This window comes from Strongylocentrotus purpuratus, unplaced genomic scaffold (genome assembly GCF_000002235.5).
Source record: "Strongylocentrotus purpuratus isolate Spur 01 unplaced genomic scaffold, Spur_5.0 spur5_scaffold_17, whole genome shotgun sequence".
In the NCBI taxonomy this organism is placed as follows: Eukaryota; Metazoa; Echinodermata; class Echinoidea; order Camarodonta; family Strongylocentrotidae; genus Strongylocentrotus; species Strongylocentrotus purpuratus.
This window is the reverse complement of record NW_022145602.1, coordinates 7,151,397-7,167,862: the sequence shown is the minus strand read 5'-3', so window position 1 is coordinate 7,167,862 and position 16,466 is coordinate 7,151,397. Positions and strand designations below refer to the sequence as shown.

The following is a 16,466-nucleotide window of genomic DNA, read 5'->3' as shown; positions in this document are numbered from 1 at the left end:
AAAATGTAAACATGGAAATATAAATAATGAATATCACCGAAGCTCACAGGCAAAGGTAAGAACAGTATAAAACTAACATATAAGCATAATACGCATTAAAAGTAGTAAAATGCACCAAAAAAAAAAAAAAAATACGACAATGTAATAATTGAAATTAACAGCGGAAGAACATCGAATCATTTTAATAAAAAGCATTAAAATATCACCAAAAAAATAGAAGAGGAGAAAAGATATAAGGAAACTGGTACAAAGTAAAGGAGGAAAGAGGGAAAGAAAGAAAGAGGGGAGAGGGAAATGGAGAGAGAGAAAGAGAGAGAGAGAGAAATAAGCCATGTCAAAGCAGTAAATGAATCGGCATTGTATTACACGGGTTTAAAAAATTGTCCTTGTACATACGTTTAAAAACATCGATAGATTTAGCATTTTGAAAAGCAGAAGGTAAACTATTCCAGATTTTACCTCCACCGTATCTAAAACAATTCTTAAAACATTCAAGATTAGGCTTGGGTAAAACAACATTCAGCGTATTGGCAAGTCTAGTGTTAAAACCATGTCTGTCAAAATCATTTCCACTTCATTGCATAATCGTACTAGGGCTTTTCCATGAATACAGTTGTACATTATACATGATAAAAAATAGTCCCGTCTAGTATCAATGGATTGCCAATTTAATGAATTCATTATATTCAAGCTATTTACATCATAATCAAAATTCCCTACGACAATACGTGCAGCTCTTTTTTGTAGTAAGATTTGTGTAAGATTGGCTGTATAGTGCATTTGTATATTTTATTCAAAATGGAAGAGCTTAAAAATTTACTGAGCTTTCTCAAAGAAAAATCTTATAACTTAATGATTTGGTAAGAGATTTAATGTGGATATCCCAAGATAATCTATCATCAATTTCAATCCCTAAATATCTGATACTTCTTACTTGTTCTATTGTTTCAGTATCAATATGCACCTTCAGACTTAATTCATCATTACCTCATGTGTTACTACTCAACAGCATAACATTACTCTTATTAGTATTAATACGTAATCTATTTTTACAATACCATTCATTTATAGCATACAAATCTGCTTGGAGCTTAGATGTAATGACATTAATATCTATATCAGAAACATATAAGACAACATCATCAGCTTATATATTACATGTCGTAAGCAATCAGTTATATCATTTATAAAAACAAGAAAGAGGGAGGGGCCTAAAATACTCCCCTGAGGAATTCCTATAGTTATGTCCTTTGTTTCGGACAGTTTACCATGACAATAAACTGCTTGTTTCTGACCGGATAACAAACTAGAAAACCGTTTAAGTTCAGTATTTAAAATACCATACTTATTCAATTTGGACAACAAAAGTTCATGGTCAATACAATCAAAATATTTAGAAATATCAAGAAAACATGCACCAACTTTTTCCTTGTCATTAAAAGATTCGTACCAATCATCAATGACTCTATGTAAAAATGTATTAGTTGAATGATTTGGCTAAAAAGCATATTGGTCAACTCTAATAAGATGATTTGTCTGCAAGTAAGATAAAAAATGAGACTGAACTTCCTTTTCAAGCAATTTAGCAATATGACATACGACTGAGATGGGTCGATAATTTGAAATATTATTCTTATCACCTTAACCTTTATAAACAGGCGTAGTTCTGGCCAGTTTCCAATCATTAGGTAAAAATCCACAATTTAAACTTTCATTAAAAAGACAATTAAGAGAAATATTAATATAAGGAGCTGAGATTTGAAGTAATTTTCTATCGAATTCTAAGATATCAAGGCTACTCTCTTTTGACAATAGAGAGAGATTATGTTTCGTTTTCCCGGGACTGATTGGTTTCAAGACGAAGGTATGTATACTTTCAGGGTGGTTCCATGATAAATCATGATTACTGAAAGTTTCTGAAATCTTTTTACCACTATTTACAAAATAATCGTTCAATTTATTACTGTCTAAATCAGATGGTAAAACAAAGTCTTTTTCCCCCTTCCAGTAATTTTGCTCAATTCCTTCCACTACTTCTTGCTATCATTACTGTATCTCTCAGATACTGAATCTAAATATTCTGTCTTCTCTTTTCGTATGAGCTTGGTGACTGAATTCCTGAGATTTCGATATTCAGTAAATAGATATGGAATTTTTAGTCTATCATATTTTTTCTTTAAGTAGTCTCTTTTGCAAATGAGTTTAATACTATTAGAATTCATCCATGGGCAGTGCCTAGTTTTAACCCGACATTCTTTTACAGGAGCATGTTATACAGACACTCTTTCAAACTTAATATACCCGTTCGTAGATACAATCTGAGCATTCGCGGATTGATCTGCGCATGTGCAGATAAAGGTCACTTGAACAAAATTGTAAAACCCACTGAGACTAATACTGGATATATGCTCACGAAAGTGGTGTAATCAGTATTCATGCATGCACCTGTGATGCATTCTATTGAATACAGGTGGGAGTAATCTTTTCAAGAGGGCAAAAAAAGAATCACCTCCTTGACTTTAGCTGTAATTATTCCTAAAGGTACAAAGTTGGATTTAACTATGTTTAAAATATATGTGGATATTTGGTCATATGACCCATCTGCTAACTACGAACTGGTCTATTATAATCGGATGAACCACAGATAATGGAACCTCTCTGTACATCCCCCCCCCCCCCCCCCACTCCGTGAACGGAGGGATACCATGCGTGTTACCAAAATGTCCGGTAAAGGGTACTTTTCACGCACCAAAGTCCAGCTCGAAGTACACAAAAATCCTACCCATATTGACTTTACACACCGGACTTAGGGGGGTGTTTTTCAAAAGGAGGGAACATGCATTTATATGCGTACCCTAAATAACACTGAGTGGTCGGGGGGTGCGGGCTCTGTACAAGCTCGTTTTTTAAATGATACTAGGAAAGGTTGGAAAACTTAATCCAAGCCATTTACAATACAAAGATGCAGATGTGTCGAATTTTATGCTGTACGTTGGTCATATATAATCTTTCAAAATAATCTTAAGTTCAAAATCGCGTTTTCTCTGTATTCATACATTTTTAAACACGCAATTTATATTTTTATTTGTTTCATTCAAACTGCTCAGCTTAACATTGTATCGAACTTGCTATTTTACGTATTCTATATCTCAAGAGATAGATGTAAGAGAGTTTTTGTTGTAATCATTGTCGTACCCTTAATCCTTATCAATATAATGTTGTGAAGTGGCAACTAGATTCATTAATTGGTGTGTGGGTGTGTGTGTGTGTGTGTGTGTCTGTGTGTTTGTTTGTTTCAATTGGTTACGAAGCTGTTAAAATATTAAATGAGTAGGCTATATTCTTTATGGCGGAAAACATTACATTTTTGTTCGGAATATTTTGTGTAATTTACGTGTTATTTCGGGAGAATTTTCTTTTCAGTCCTTGCCAGAACTCCAGGGGGCGTTTCACAAAACTTGTCATCAGTGACAAATGACAGTTTTTGTTATAAGCTACTGTAATCCTTGCTTCTCATTGATTTTCAGCAGATTTGTCATTGATTTTTGTCATTGAAAAAAGGCTTTGTGAAACGGGCCCCAGTTCCTTGAACGCGTCATCAAAGTTTGTCGTGGATATGGCCCCCGCCCCCCCCCCCCCCCCCCCCACTCCGTGAACGGAGGGATGCCATGCGTGTTACCAAAATGTCCGGTAAAGGGGTACTTTTCCTGCACCAAAGTCCGGCTCGTAGTACACAAAAATTCGGCCCGTATTGACTTTACACATCGGACTTAGGGGGGTGTTTTCCAAAGGAGGGAACATGCATATGCGTATCCTAAATAACACTGAGTGGGGGGGGGGGGGGGATATGGCCACGGTATCTTGCGCGAAGTATCTTGCGGCCGGGTTCTACTAGTATAGGGCCCGCTCAAGGGCCCTGGAAGCTCTGGGATTCTAGATGCTCTCTGGTGCAATTTCAACCTTATTTTAGACTAGTGCGTTTAATGACATTTTTTCAGATCAATTTACAAGCAATTCATCATAAATTTAAAGGTACTGTGTCCCATTTGCAGACCCCAAAAATGAAAATGTTAAATTCCAACGGCATTTGAAAGATAATACTATAAATTTAGAACTTCCCTAAAAAAAAGCGGGCTTGCAAATGTCTTTAAGTGGGAAAATAACGCTATTAGTTGTCGAATCGACTTAAGAGCTATAGAGCCAGTAACTTATAGTCTGATTTTCAGACCATTGTACCGAATGGTCATAGGTTTCATGCTGCGCAAAGATTCAATTAGTATAATTGTGGCCATTACAAGAAGTGGGTTATTGATGTAGACAAATGCTCATGTACCCTTTACAGCTCATGTTATGTATGTTATTACCAAAGAAGAAAAAAGCCAGTGAGTCACTCAATAGTGTCTGACAGTGAAGTCCAGCAAGTAAACGAGATTCCTTGCATAATCTGAATATTAGGACACTGCTAGCGTTTAAATTTCACAGATAGGACATACATGACATATTCATAATTCCTGCAAAGTTCTACAGAATTTGATGTTGGCTGCAAAAGGGACATGGTATCTTTAAAGATACCAAATTATTGACATTAGGAGTATAGCCATGTGGACTACGAGGCAATGCACATGTCCCACACCCTTATATGATATTCTTGCCGGGGGCTCCTACCCTAATATCATTCAGTAGGTCCTAAAGAAGACCTGTACCAAAAGTGGCAATTGTACAACAATAAATAAATGTTATATTACCTTTTAAATTATTTGGGGGGGCTACGAAGCGACGCCCCCGCCCCACACCCTTATATGGTATTCTTGCCGGTGGCTCCTATATTAGCTCTTAAGTCGATTCGACAACTAATAGTCGTTATTTTCCCACTTAAAGACATTTTCAAGCCCCCTTTTTTTAGGGAAGTTCTAAATTAGTATTATCTTTCAAATGCCGTTGGAATGTAACCTTTTCATTTTTTTTGGTCTGCAAATGTGTCCCTAGAATCGGAATATTAAAGCAATGCCACTGCAGAACTTAATGATATCTTGAGACCGATAGCTACATTTAACCCTCTGGCTCTGCTTCCTCCACAATTTGTTCGTTCTTTAACTACTGTTTTCTCGGACAGCAGGCATCCTATCTCACTCAAAACGTAACAACTCGCTACCTGCTAACTTCTTGCTAACTACTTGGACCCTCGGAGAGGACCTAAAGCCGTCGGTCTTCTGGTTGCTTACTAACATGCATTTATGCTTTCTAAGCAGTCAGGTAAAATAACCACCACTAAAAAAAGAAATATTGCAAAAATAACTACTTGTACAAGTTGTACATTAATGGTTGCTGCATTTCTTTTACTCATTTGATTGTAAATCTTTTAGGAGGGGCAAATTGCCTTTTTAGCCCTTCCTTGAACTACGCCAGTGTTTGAAGAACTGTCTCAATATAATAGATGACGTGTATAACACGATCTACGGAAGTCATGAACAGAGAGGTGGAGAAAAGATGTAATTAAGCACTTAATGAATTTGACAGGAGTTTATACTTGCATCGCCTTTTCCTCTTCGTATCTCTCTCTCTGTCTCTCTCTCTCTCTCTCACGCTCTTTCACGCTCTTTCTCTCTCTATCTCTCGGTCTCTCCGTTTCTTTCATCCTTTTCCCCCTATTATTCACTCTTTGTCAATAATGTTAGTGTCCATCTCTATTTCGCCTTCTCTTTCCACTTCTATCAATATTATTGTAACAGGATTCTGAATAATCAAGCCCCCCCCCCCCTCTCTCTCTCTCCCTCTCTCTCTCTCTCTATACTCCATCTCTTTATTCAGATTTAATTATCTATTTCTCCCTCTCTCTTTCTCTCTCTCTCCCTCTCTCTCTCTCTCTCTCTCTCTCTATTTCTCAATTTTTTTCTTTTTTCTGAATCGGTTACACAATACACTCTGAACTCTATTTTACTTCCATTACACCTTATTCTCGTTCTAAAAGCATAATATCCTCTCGAAGCATCGAGCTCATTCTCTTCACAAAGCAGAGCCTGCCCCATCTCTGAAAATAATGATGACGTCTCCGGCTTTTAAGTTGGAGTAAACAGAAGGCCAATTTCTCATCAAATTATGATTGGATAACGTGCACCCGTTCTTCATTGTACTCAAAACTAATAACCTAGAGTAGCAATAATATGGCGTGTTCCTGTATAAACGTACCATTTATCATCTGCCAAATAACAAATTATTGATATAAGCTGCTGAACAAAGATGCAAAAGTAAATCATATTGCATCAGTGCGGAGAGAGTGCATATTAATTTATTCTAGGGTATAACAAAAGGAAATCTCAGACACCGGAGAACAGGTTCTATACAACCATCACGTTCTATTGTAGAATTGATCTCACAATATGCCATGATAAAAGCCTCACTACATGTATTTGACGTCTCCAGATCTATACCTTCGTCTATGGTTGACTTATTGGACTGTACTGGGTCCCGTTGCACAAAACTTACCATTGATGGTAACTTTGCCATCAATGGTAACTACCATGGAAACCTTGATTTTGATTGGCTGTTGAGCCCTGTTACCATGGTAGTTACCATTGATGGCAAAGTTACCATCAATGGTCAGTTTCATGCAACGGGGCCCTGATCTCAATGCTGGATATGATTATAGAAATTAGGTCTGCAACACCTTCGAAATTATTGGAGGTATCTATCTGTAACAGGTCATGTTGCCACAAATAACTTGATACGTAAGGGAGTTTGATTGGTGGGTCGGATATGAACATTGTCGTCACCTCACCGCTAAAAAGGACATCGCAGCCACTGACATTACATTGGGTTAATGTCTCCGTTTAAGTGTGCAGAAAACTGATTATATTTTCAGTTGACCAACTTGTCTTTTTCCGACGCAAAGGAATTGTCAGGTCTAAAGTTTCCATTCTACCTCATTGCTTTTAACTGTTTGACTGATCAAAAACCAATTTCGTCAATAGGACATGGAGTCTTGTAACGTCAGAGTTTCATAACATCTGCATTTTTTGGGAGCACTCTGAAAGATTTAAAGGGACCGCCCTAATATTCAGCATTCGAGCTTGATCACCATAACTTTGACATTTCACTATTATTTGTGTCTCTAGAATCGGAATATTCAAGCAATGCCACTGCAGAACATGTTGATATCTTTAGACCGATAGCTACGTTTGACCATTTAGCTCTGCTTCCTTCACAATTTGTTCGTTCTTTAACTACTGTTTTCTCGGACAGCAGGCATCCAATCTCACTTAAAACGTGTGAAAGATCACGCGTCGCAATGGATCTCAACTTGTCCTCTTCGTTGTCTGCAATGAACGACACAAGTTCTTTCCATCGTGGCTGGTCGGTGTACATGTCTTCAACCTTTTTCGGTCTGATGACAGTTCTTACAGTGGTCTTTAACTCGTTCGCCTTGGTCGTACTGCATCGATGGCGTCACGAGTTCGACGACATTAGTCGAACGTTATTCGTCAATCTCGCGATCGTAAACATGGTAAGTGGTGTGTTGATAGGCGTCTTCGACGGTATGGTCTTTTACCTCGATCAAGGGCATGTTTTTGAACCGTTCTGCCAGATATTACCATCCGTAGGAACCTTCATGATGTTTACTTCTATATACCACGTGGCGCTTATGAATCTTCAGCGTTATTTGGCCATCTCTTACCCATTCCGTTTTATCCGTATAGCCACAGTCAAGCGACTTAATGTTCTGTACTTGGTCTTGGATCTCACGTTTATTGGCATTTCCTCTCCCTTTTTCCCAGTTCCAAATTGGCCGTTCAATGAACTCGTGAGAGGCTGGTGTCGTCACAAGACGATCATTTCCGGCAGGATCGATGGCAGTAACATCTCTATTTTCTACGCCATATTCGGGCTGTTATATATTATTCCACTGATGGTCCTTACCTACATCAACATCCGTCTCTTGATTATAGCAAGGCGTGTGGGTCGGCAAAGGCACGTCCTACCTGTACAACCTGACGAGGAAGCAGCTAACGCCAATGTAAGCACACCAGGACTAAAGGGACTTCGGACTGTTCTCATAATTACAGGTCTCTTTTACCTTTCTATCATTCCGTTTTTCGTGGTTGTATGTATTATAATTCTGCCGATATCTTCTCTCAGTCGACAGGGCTACGACACCATCTTCTTTATGACCAATGCGGTTCTAATCTGCAGCTGCTGGTGGAATGTTCCGATCTACATGTCGACATGTGCTCAACTCCGTCGAAGGGCACTAAACTTATGGCAAATGTTGAAGTGCTGGAAGAAATTGTGATAACGAAACCACCTTGCCCTTCTTCATATACGATGAAATGAAGTACCCAGTTACACCTGGGTGTAGAATGACAAATGTGGATTAATGTGTTGCCACTAGTAAAGATTGAAAAACCCAATCCAAGCCATTTTAATATAAAGATTCAAATGTGTCGAATTTTCTGCCGTTGATCATATATATACTCTTTCAAAATAATCTAAAATTAAAAATCGCGTTTTCTTTGTATCCATACGGTTTAAACATGCAACTGATATTTTTATTTGTTTTATTGAAACCACTCGTAACTGCAGTTTAACATTGTTTCGAATTTGCTATTTGTACGTATTCTAAATCAAATGAGATAGACCTAAGAGAGTTTTTGTTGTTGTTGTTGTTGTTGTTGTACCCTTAACCCTTATCAATATAATGTTGTGTAGTGAAAACTAGATTGGGTGTGTGTGTGTGTGTGTGTGTGTGTGTTTGTTTGTTTTCGTTGGTTAGTACGAACGAAGCTCTTAAGATATTATATGAGTATTTTCTTAATGGCGGAAAACATGATTTTTTTGTTTGGAATATTTGGTGTAATTTACGTATTATTTGGGCAGAATTTTCTTTTCCTTCTCTGCCAGAACTCCAGTTCCTTAAACATACCATTTACATTTTACTAGTTTAAAAAAGCAAAGTTTATCGTTGATAATGGCCACAGTTTAATATGATATTTGGCATGGTTGAGGGATAAGAATATTATATTTTCATTACTGATTACGGAAAAGATTACGTCCTAGCGTAATTATTAACCCCGACCTACCCGCCCTCCTCCTCTCGACGTCCAACTTTCAATCTAGTCAGATTTATTTCCTTGATACTTTGCAAATTAGTTTCGTGCCATCATGTTCATCAATCATTAAATCATCGCAGTCAATCATTTCCTGTGATATCATGTCGAATTCTGATCCCCCATGAAGGGATTTAACTGCTGTACGCAAATGATGTAATCATTTTAAAAAACTCAAGATGTGATAGCTCATTAAAGACTACTTCACCTTTGAGGAGGTGGTGTGGCGCAATCTCTTTGTCTTTTGTTCTTCTTTTCTCTTTTATTTATAGTTGCTGTTATTCACATTAAATGCAAAATGAACAAAGTATTATACATTTGACAAAACATTAACATTTCTTTAAGTTATCCTGCATCATAGTAATTAGTAACATAAAACAATGTTCTGTAATTCATTAAATGAAGAGCTCGGTTTCAAAAGGTACTACATCCATAAATACAAGTTCTGAGAAACACACGATTTTTTAATTATCATAGTTAGCAATGTCAGTATTGTATGATACAAGTATAAAACCACTCTTTAAAAAAATCTAAGTCTGCACAAATATTCTTCATGAAGTTATGTTTTTTAATTTATGTAGTACCTTTTGGAACCGAAATTAGATGTAGTACTTTTTGGAACCGAAAATCTTGCATACTGTATGCAAGTTACAATGCATAACTTGAATGAATATAGTACCTTTTGGAACCAAACTTATTTCCAAATGCAATGTTTTACTTTTTTGGGAAATTCAGCTTTTTGGAAGTGTCAGTGTATGAGGCTACTGGAAATGTGTACAAAAATGCACACAAAAAATGCACAAAAAAATGCACAAAAAAAGAAGGAAAAAAAAATCATTTTTGATTTAAAAAATGGATGTAGGCCTAGTACCTTTTTGAGGCGAGCTCTTCAAATACGGAAATGAAAATGAACGTACTTAAAAAGCTAGGCTTGTTGTGTTTAGGTTCACTGAATGTACAGAAGAAAAAAATACACAAACACTAGACAGAGACAAAAAGAGAAATTAAACAAAATAGAATATGTTACGGCTAAAAGAGGAAGAGAGAGAAATAGAGAGGGGAAAGAGAAAGGACAGATAAATGCCACCCATTGGGTGGATAGGTAGATATAGAGGTCGATAGATAGATGGTTAAATGGACTGAGAGAAAGAGAGGATGGGCAGAGAGAAGAAGCGAAAGGTAAATTGAAGAAGAAAGATAGTACTAATATAGAGTAAGATGGGACCGGTAAATTCTCCAGACATGCTAGGCATGGATGCGAGATGAGAGTTACTAGGGACTTTTAGATTTGCACGACGAGAACGTAGACTGCTACATGGACATCCTTTTAAGGCAATGTGACGTCCTTTTAAGGCGCTGGCAGTGCCCTGGCAGTGTGCCTTAAAAGGACGTCACATTGCCTTTTCCTCTCTCTGTTTCTCTCTCTCTCTCTCTCTCTTTCTTTCTCTCTATCTCTGTTTCTCTCTTTCTCCATCTATTTCTCTCTCCCCACATCTATCTACCTCTTTTTTTCTGCCAAACCAACGCAATTTGTTAATCATCTTCATCTGTCAAATTTCCGCCGTAGCAGAGTGATTTTTTTCAAATACGTAATGAGGAGAGGAGCTCAAGGAAATTTCTTCTTGTTTTTAATTTGAAGCAGTATTACTACAATCAGAAGTTCTCTCTTATTAAAAGCAAACACTATCTGACATTAACTAAAATAAAAGACTACTTTTATGGATGAAGTGCAATATAAATTAGGAGAACCGTTGTCTAATATTTGCACACCACACTGTTAATCATTAAGTGTCAGCGATTGAGTGATTTGTGTGTTTACTAAGCATAACAAATAATGTTTCAGTGAGAGGCCCCATCCATAATAATATTCTAGGCGTACACATCCTGGGTAAGGTAAGCAGTCGCAATTGCTAGATGCCACATTATAACACTTGATTAGGATGGTTAAATTTCTGTATGGATTTTTTTCTTCTTCGTTTCCAGTTTCTCAACTCTCTCTTAAAGTGGAGCGTTTCCGGAGGAACTGCTTTTAAAACCGGGAATGTTGGTGTTATCCATAAAACAAGGAAAGAATTATTTGTGACATTGTTTCAAAGAAGATTTATTCAAAGACGATGGAGATTAACCTTATCAAATGGACATGTCGTATCTACTGGAATATGAACTATTTGGTAAGATGATACGATTGCTCACTATCTTCAACTTCATTACCTTTGAAACACGCAGTGATCTGAGCTCGCCAGTGGTGGTTTCATCTGCCAATCAATAACTCACACTCAATAATCATGTTTGCCTCTAGAAAATGTCAGTGTGGGCACGGAATAGTATCTTCGTCCTCTTGGAAGCTTCCGCAAAGGAATCATGTCAGTACCTGTTGCTTGGAGAGGTAACTACCCCGGTCGCACTGACGAGACCGACATAACAATAACAGACAGAACACAACGCTGTATAACACGGTATGTCCCAAAAGTGGTGGGTTTTCATCGGGTTGGAGCATGGACCATGGTTGGAGTCGGATTTGCAATGTAACGGATGTGAAGTATGGGCATCATACCTATTGACAATGCAATGGTAGTAGTGACCTTTTTGTGTGCAGAAAATGATGTATTGTTATTGTTACCCGGCATCGATCACCACGTTGTAACATATCATCATAGAAGCGAGATGACACAAATTGTACACATTCTTGGAAGATGTACGTCACTCTTTAAATCCGTTGACAAAACGACTCTTACGTAGGAAGGTACGTTCAGGTCCAGCTACATTTTGACGGGATATATTGAATATATCGGCACTGATGAACACGATATGTGGATGCCAATGACTCGCGAATATTTTTCTTGGAGAACAGAATATCTCTTGATGACGGTACCTAATTGTATTTGTATATTATCGTTTGCAACAAACTCGGTTCGGACCTAAAGCATTGGAAATATATTGCACTTTGATGATAGGATTTATAGTCATTTATAATACAATTATTGAAGAAGGCGTCGATGTATGTTGCAGTAATTATCAATACATTTGAATACGTCGACACTGATTTCAAAAGAACGTTGACGGGAATGACAAAATAGTATAACTCTTGGAGATCAGAATAATATATAAAATCCTGGAGAAGAGCCGTACATTTCGTTTTCTTGAGGAAATTTTAGAGGACGCCCGAGTCGAGATGGATTCTGGATTCTCGTCTCCGTCTCCCGTAATGAACACCACCTTGTCCTATGGGCCTGGATTGTCGAAACACATAAAAGCAACCTTCTTCAGTGTAATGATAATCCTTACTATCGTATTCAACTCCTTCGCCTTGGTTGTCCTCTATCGCTGGCGGCGCGACTTCGATGGCATCAGTCGACTTATGTTCCGCAGTCTCGCGACTGCAGACCTGGCTGGCGGTGTTTTGATCTTTGTTTCCGAGGGGATGGTCATGGGGCTCGGACATGGTTATGCCTTTGAAGAAGCATGTCACTTCATCCCATTCGTCTGTTCCTTTGTGGTATTCAGTTCGATCTATCACGTGGTACTCATGAATATTCAGCGGTATCTGGCCATCTGTTACCCATTCCGGTATGCCCGTTTAGCCACAGCTAAGCGACTCGTTTTTCTCCTCCTTGCAATGAAATGTGCATTCCTTGGCATATCCTTTCAGTATCTCCCTGTTCAAGGTTTCCCGTTCAATTCATTCATGAGAGCCTGGTGTCACAATAATTCCTTGCCTATCGACCCAGATGATTACGCCACAATAGATGTCGGCACATACGCCACTATCCATTTAGCAATATCTGGGACGTTGTACATCATCCCATTCGTTCTGCTTACCTTCATTAATTCCCGACTCCTGCTGATAGCTAGAAGAGCTAGTCGCCGAAGACACGTTTCTGTCCAAAGATACCAGGAATCATCCAACACCCAGATGTGTACGCTGGGACTGAAGGGACTTCGTACCATCCTCATCATCACCAGTCTCTATTATGTTTCTGTCATTCCTTTGTTTGTTGCCGTTTGTGCAGTGATATGGCATCCACCCTTGGGTCGACAAGGCTACGACGCCCTCTTCTTTGTGTCCAGTGCAGTCCTACTCTCTAGCTGCTGGTGGAATGTTCCTGTATACATGTCGACCAGTGCTACGGTCCATAAGAGGGCGCTAGAGCTCTGGCAGAAGTTAGCATGCTTTAAGAGGGTGCGATAAAGTAAGATATGGCATGCATCCTTGATTCAACAAAGCTACGACGCCCTCTTCGTTGTGGCCAATGCAGTACTAATATCTAGCCGCTGGTGGAATATTCCCGTCTTCAAGTCGACCAGTGCTACGGTCCATTAGAGGGCGCTTGAGCTCTGGCAGAAGTTGGCATGCTTTAAGAGGGTGCGATAAAGTATGATATTGCATGCACCCTTGGGTCGACAAGGCTACGACGCCCTCTTTTCTGTGGCCAATGCAGTACTAATATCTAGCCGCTAGTGGAAATTTCCCGTCTTCAAGTCGACCAGTTCTACAGTCCGCCAGAGGGCGAAAGAGCTCTGGCTTTTTAAATGCTTTAAGGGTACTATGTTCCATTTGCAGGCCAACAATGAAAAGGTTGAATTCCAACGGCATTTTAAAGATACAACTAATTTAGAACTTCCCTTGAAACGGAAAGGGCTTGAACATTTCTTTGTGTTGGTAAATAACGACCGTTAGTTGTCGAATCGAATTTAGGGATTGCAGTCGTTTTATTACATAGTCTGATTTGCAGACCTTTATACCGAATAGTCGTACGTTTTGTACTGCGCAAAGATGCTATCAGTTTAATTTTGGCCATTACAAGAAGTGGGTACCGTTATTGATGTAGACAAATGCTCATGTACCCTTTACAGCTCATGTTATGTATGTATGAGGAACTGAGTATATCGAAATAATGTATCACGGAAAATCTTCTTGTCATGGTCAGTGTAATACAATGAAAAGCCACTTCCATTGAAATATAACTATCATACTCTCTCTCCCTCTCTCTCTTACACACACATACACATCATCCCTATTTGCTCGCCCCCCCCCCCTTTTCCTCTCTCTCTCTCCCTCTCAGTTTCTCTCTCTCTCTCTCTCACACTCACCAATCCTCTCTTAAAACGTCAGCCCATTAATACTATCAGCCACGTTAACCAAAACTTCCGCCTGCTGCATTGCAGCTGTTTTGAGGGAGCTTCTGTCTGTCTCTCTCTCTCTCTCTCTCTCTAGCTCAAACACACAAACACACACACACACACACATCATCATCATCATCATCCCTTGCTCATCATTTGCTTGCTCCCCTCCCTTTTTTTTTTCTCTCTCTCCATTTCTCTCTCGAAACGTTGATACTTTCAGCCACTTTAACCCAAATCTTCCCTCCGCTACATTTCAGCTTTTAAAGGGTGCTTTTAAAAACCATTTTATTTTCTCTTCTGATGACTGTACCGGGCAATTTGATCCGCAGATTATCGTTTCCAACGAAGGTCGTTGTCTCTTAATACATTTTCGACTGAATAATTCGCACTAATGATGGAGCTTATATCCTATACGTGGTGCACTTAAACCAACAAATGGACGTATTATTGGGACGAGTGCGTATATAATGAACTGCAATGTCGAATTAATCGAAACTGTAATTTCTTTTGAACACGTATCCCCATTAAGTTGGTAGCTCGAGTCGGGATTTTTTTTTTACTTTTCAGATGTATAGTATTTTGAGTGTAGTTACACATTAGAGACAACGACAGTGGCAAGTAAACAGTGTTTCCGATGGTCCACGGATCAACATCAGAGGCAGCCTGAACTGAAAAACCACAGCACAACGTGCAGAACACATAATACTATTCTTCGACGTCCAAGATCTCAAGTAAGGATGGAGTTACATTCCTCACTTCATTCATTAAATGAAACTCTGGTATTTGAGCCTGTGTTATTTGACTACATACGGGCAGCAATTTTCGGTGCAATGGCGGTTGTAACAGTGGTGTTCAATTCCTTTGCTTTGGTCGTCCTGCACCGTTGGCGCCGGGAGTTTGACGATGTGAGTCGCATCCAATACCGCAGCCTCGCCATCGCAAATCTAGTCAGTGGTGTGTTAGTCGGTACCTTCGAATGCATGTACAGCAGCCCAAATTCTGTTTCTGCTGCTGCCTGCATTTACGTCCCATTCGCATATAGCTTCATGGTGTTAAATTCGACGTACCACGTAGCTCTCATAAACCTGCAGCGCTATTTGGCCGTCTGTTACCCATTCCATTACATCCGTCTAGTCACAGTTAAGCGACTCACGTTGCTCTTCATATCCATGGAAGTCCTTTTCTTTGGAATTTCTTTCGTCTTTTCCCCCGGTCCCGGATTCCCATTGACTGACTTCATGACAAGCTGGTGTAGGCACAGATCTATAGATTATATAGAAATCGATGGCGCGACCCTGGGCAAGAGTACTTTCATTACCTTCGCTGTATTTGGGATCTTGTTCCTCATCCCGTTCGTTTCGCTTACCTGTATGAACATCCGTCTCTTGGTCATAGCTACCCGGGCCAGTCGACAGCAAGAGCATGTTGTATCTGTAGGCGTACGAAATGACCAGGAATCAACCAACGCTAGTTCAAGTACACCGGGACTAAAGGGACTTCGCACTGTCCTAATCATCACGGGGCTCTTTTACGTGTCTGTCATTCCAGTGTGTGTCACCTTTTCTGCAATGGCCTCGGAGGCATCACTGAGTCAACAGAGCTACGACATCCTCATCTTTATATCCAATGTGGTCCTGATGTGCAGCTGCTGGTGGAACGTTCCCGTCTACATGTCAACCAGTTCCTTAGTCAGTCAGAGGGCGCTAGAGCTGCGGAAAAAGTGGAAGTGCTGCAAGATTGTCCGGCATAGCAATCGTATCGCATACGGGGATGACCTGACACTTTATAATTATTCCCAAACGGGTCTTCCTTGAAGCTTTACAAAACTAAAACGCACCCTCAATAACTAAAGGTGATGTATCTACCTTTACAGTGTTGTTAAGCCTAAATGAGAAGCCATTGTGTTCCTTAATTCGATGGTCGGACCATCGGCTTTTACTAAATACTTGGTCGTGGTAAAGCGCGGTGCGTCACCCTGGCCGAAATTAGTCTTCGTTCGTTTGGTATTATAATGGCTTTTAGTCAAATTTGACTATTGTTGCCAATTTCATCGCATCTCTTTCTTTTAATGTCTTTTTTTTTCATACACAACAATGATATTGTGTATGGTGTCTTCAAGTGTGTTGTATCGGGGATTGGGGAGGGGTATGAAAACATGTCCCTCTCGGGATGCTTTTTCTCGACCCGACTGTTTAGTAAAAGCCGAACCATCAATGCCAAGGTCCGTAACTGATTAATCTT

General features: G+C 39.3%; 2 protein-coding genes across 2 annotated transcripts; both read left to right on the top strand.

The window, feature by feature from the left end:
* Positions 1-12,273: 12,273 nt before the first annotated feature.
* LOC105444438 (beta-2 adrenergic receptor-like) lies at positions 12,274-13,290 on the top strand. The gene has a single exon (XM_011678691.1). The coding sequence runs from the start codon at positions 12,274-12,276 to the stop codon at positions 13,288-13,290; it is 1,017 nt and encodes a 338-aa protein (XP_011676993.1).
* Positions 13,291-15,055: 1,765 nt separating this feature from the next.
* Positions 15,056-16,039, top strand: LOC105444437 (trace amine-associated receptor 4-like). Its single transcript, XM_011678690.2, has one exon. It carries the CDS (start codon positions 15,056-15,058, stop codon positions 16,037-16,039), a length of 984 nt encoding a protein of 327 aa, XP_011676992.2.
* Positions 16,040-16,466: the final 427 nt, after the last annotated feature.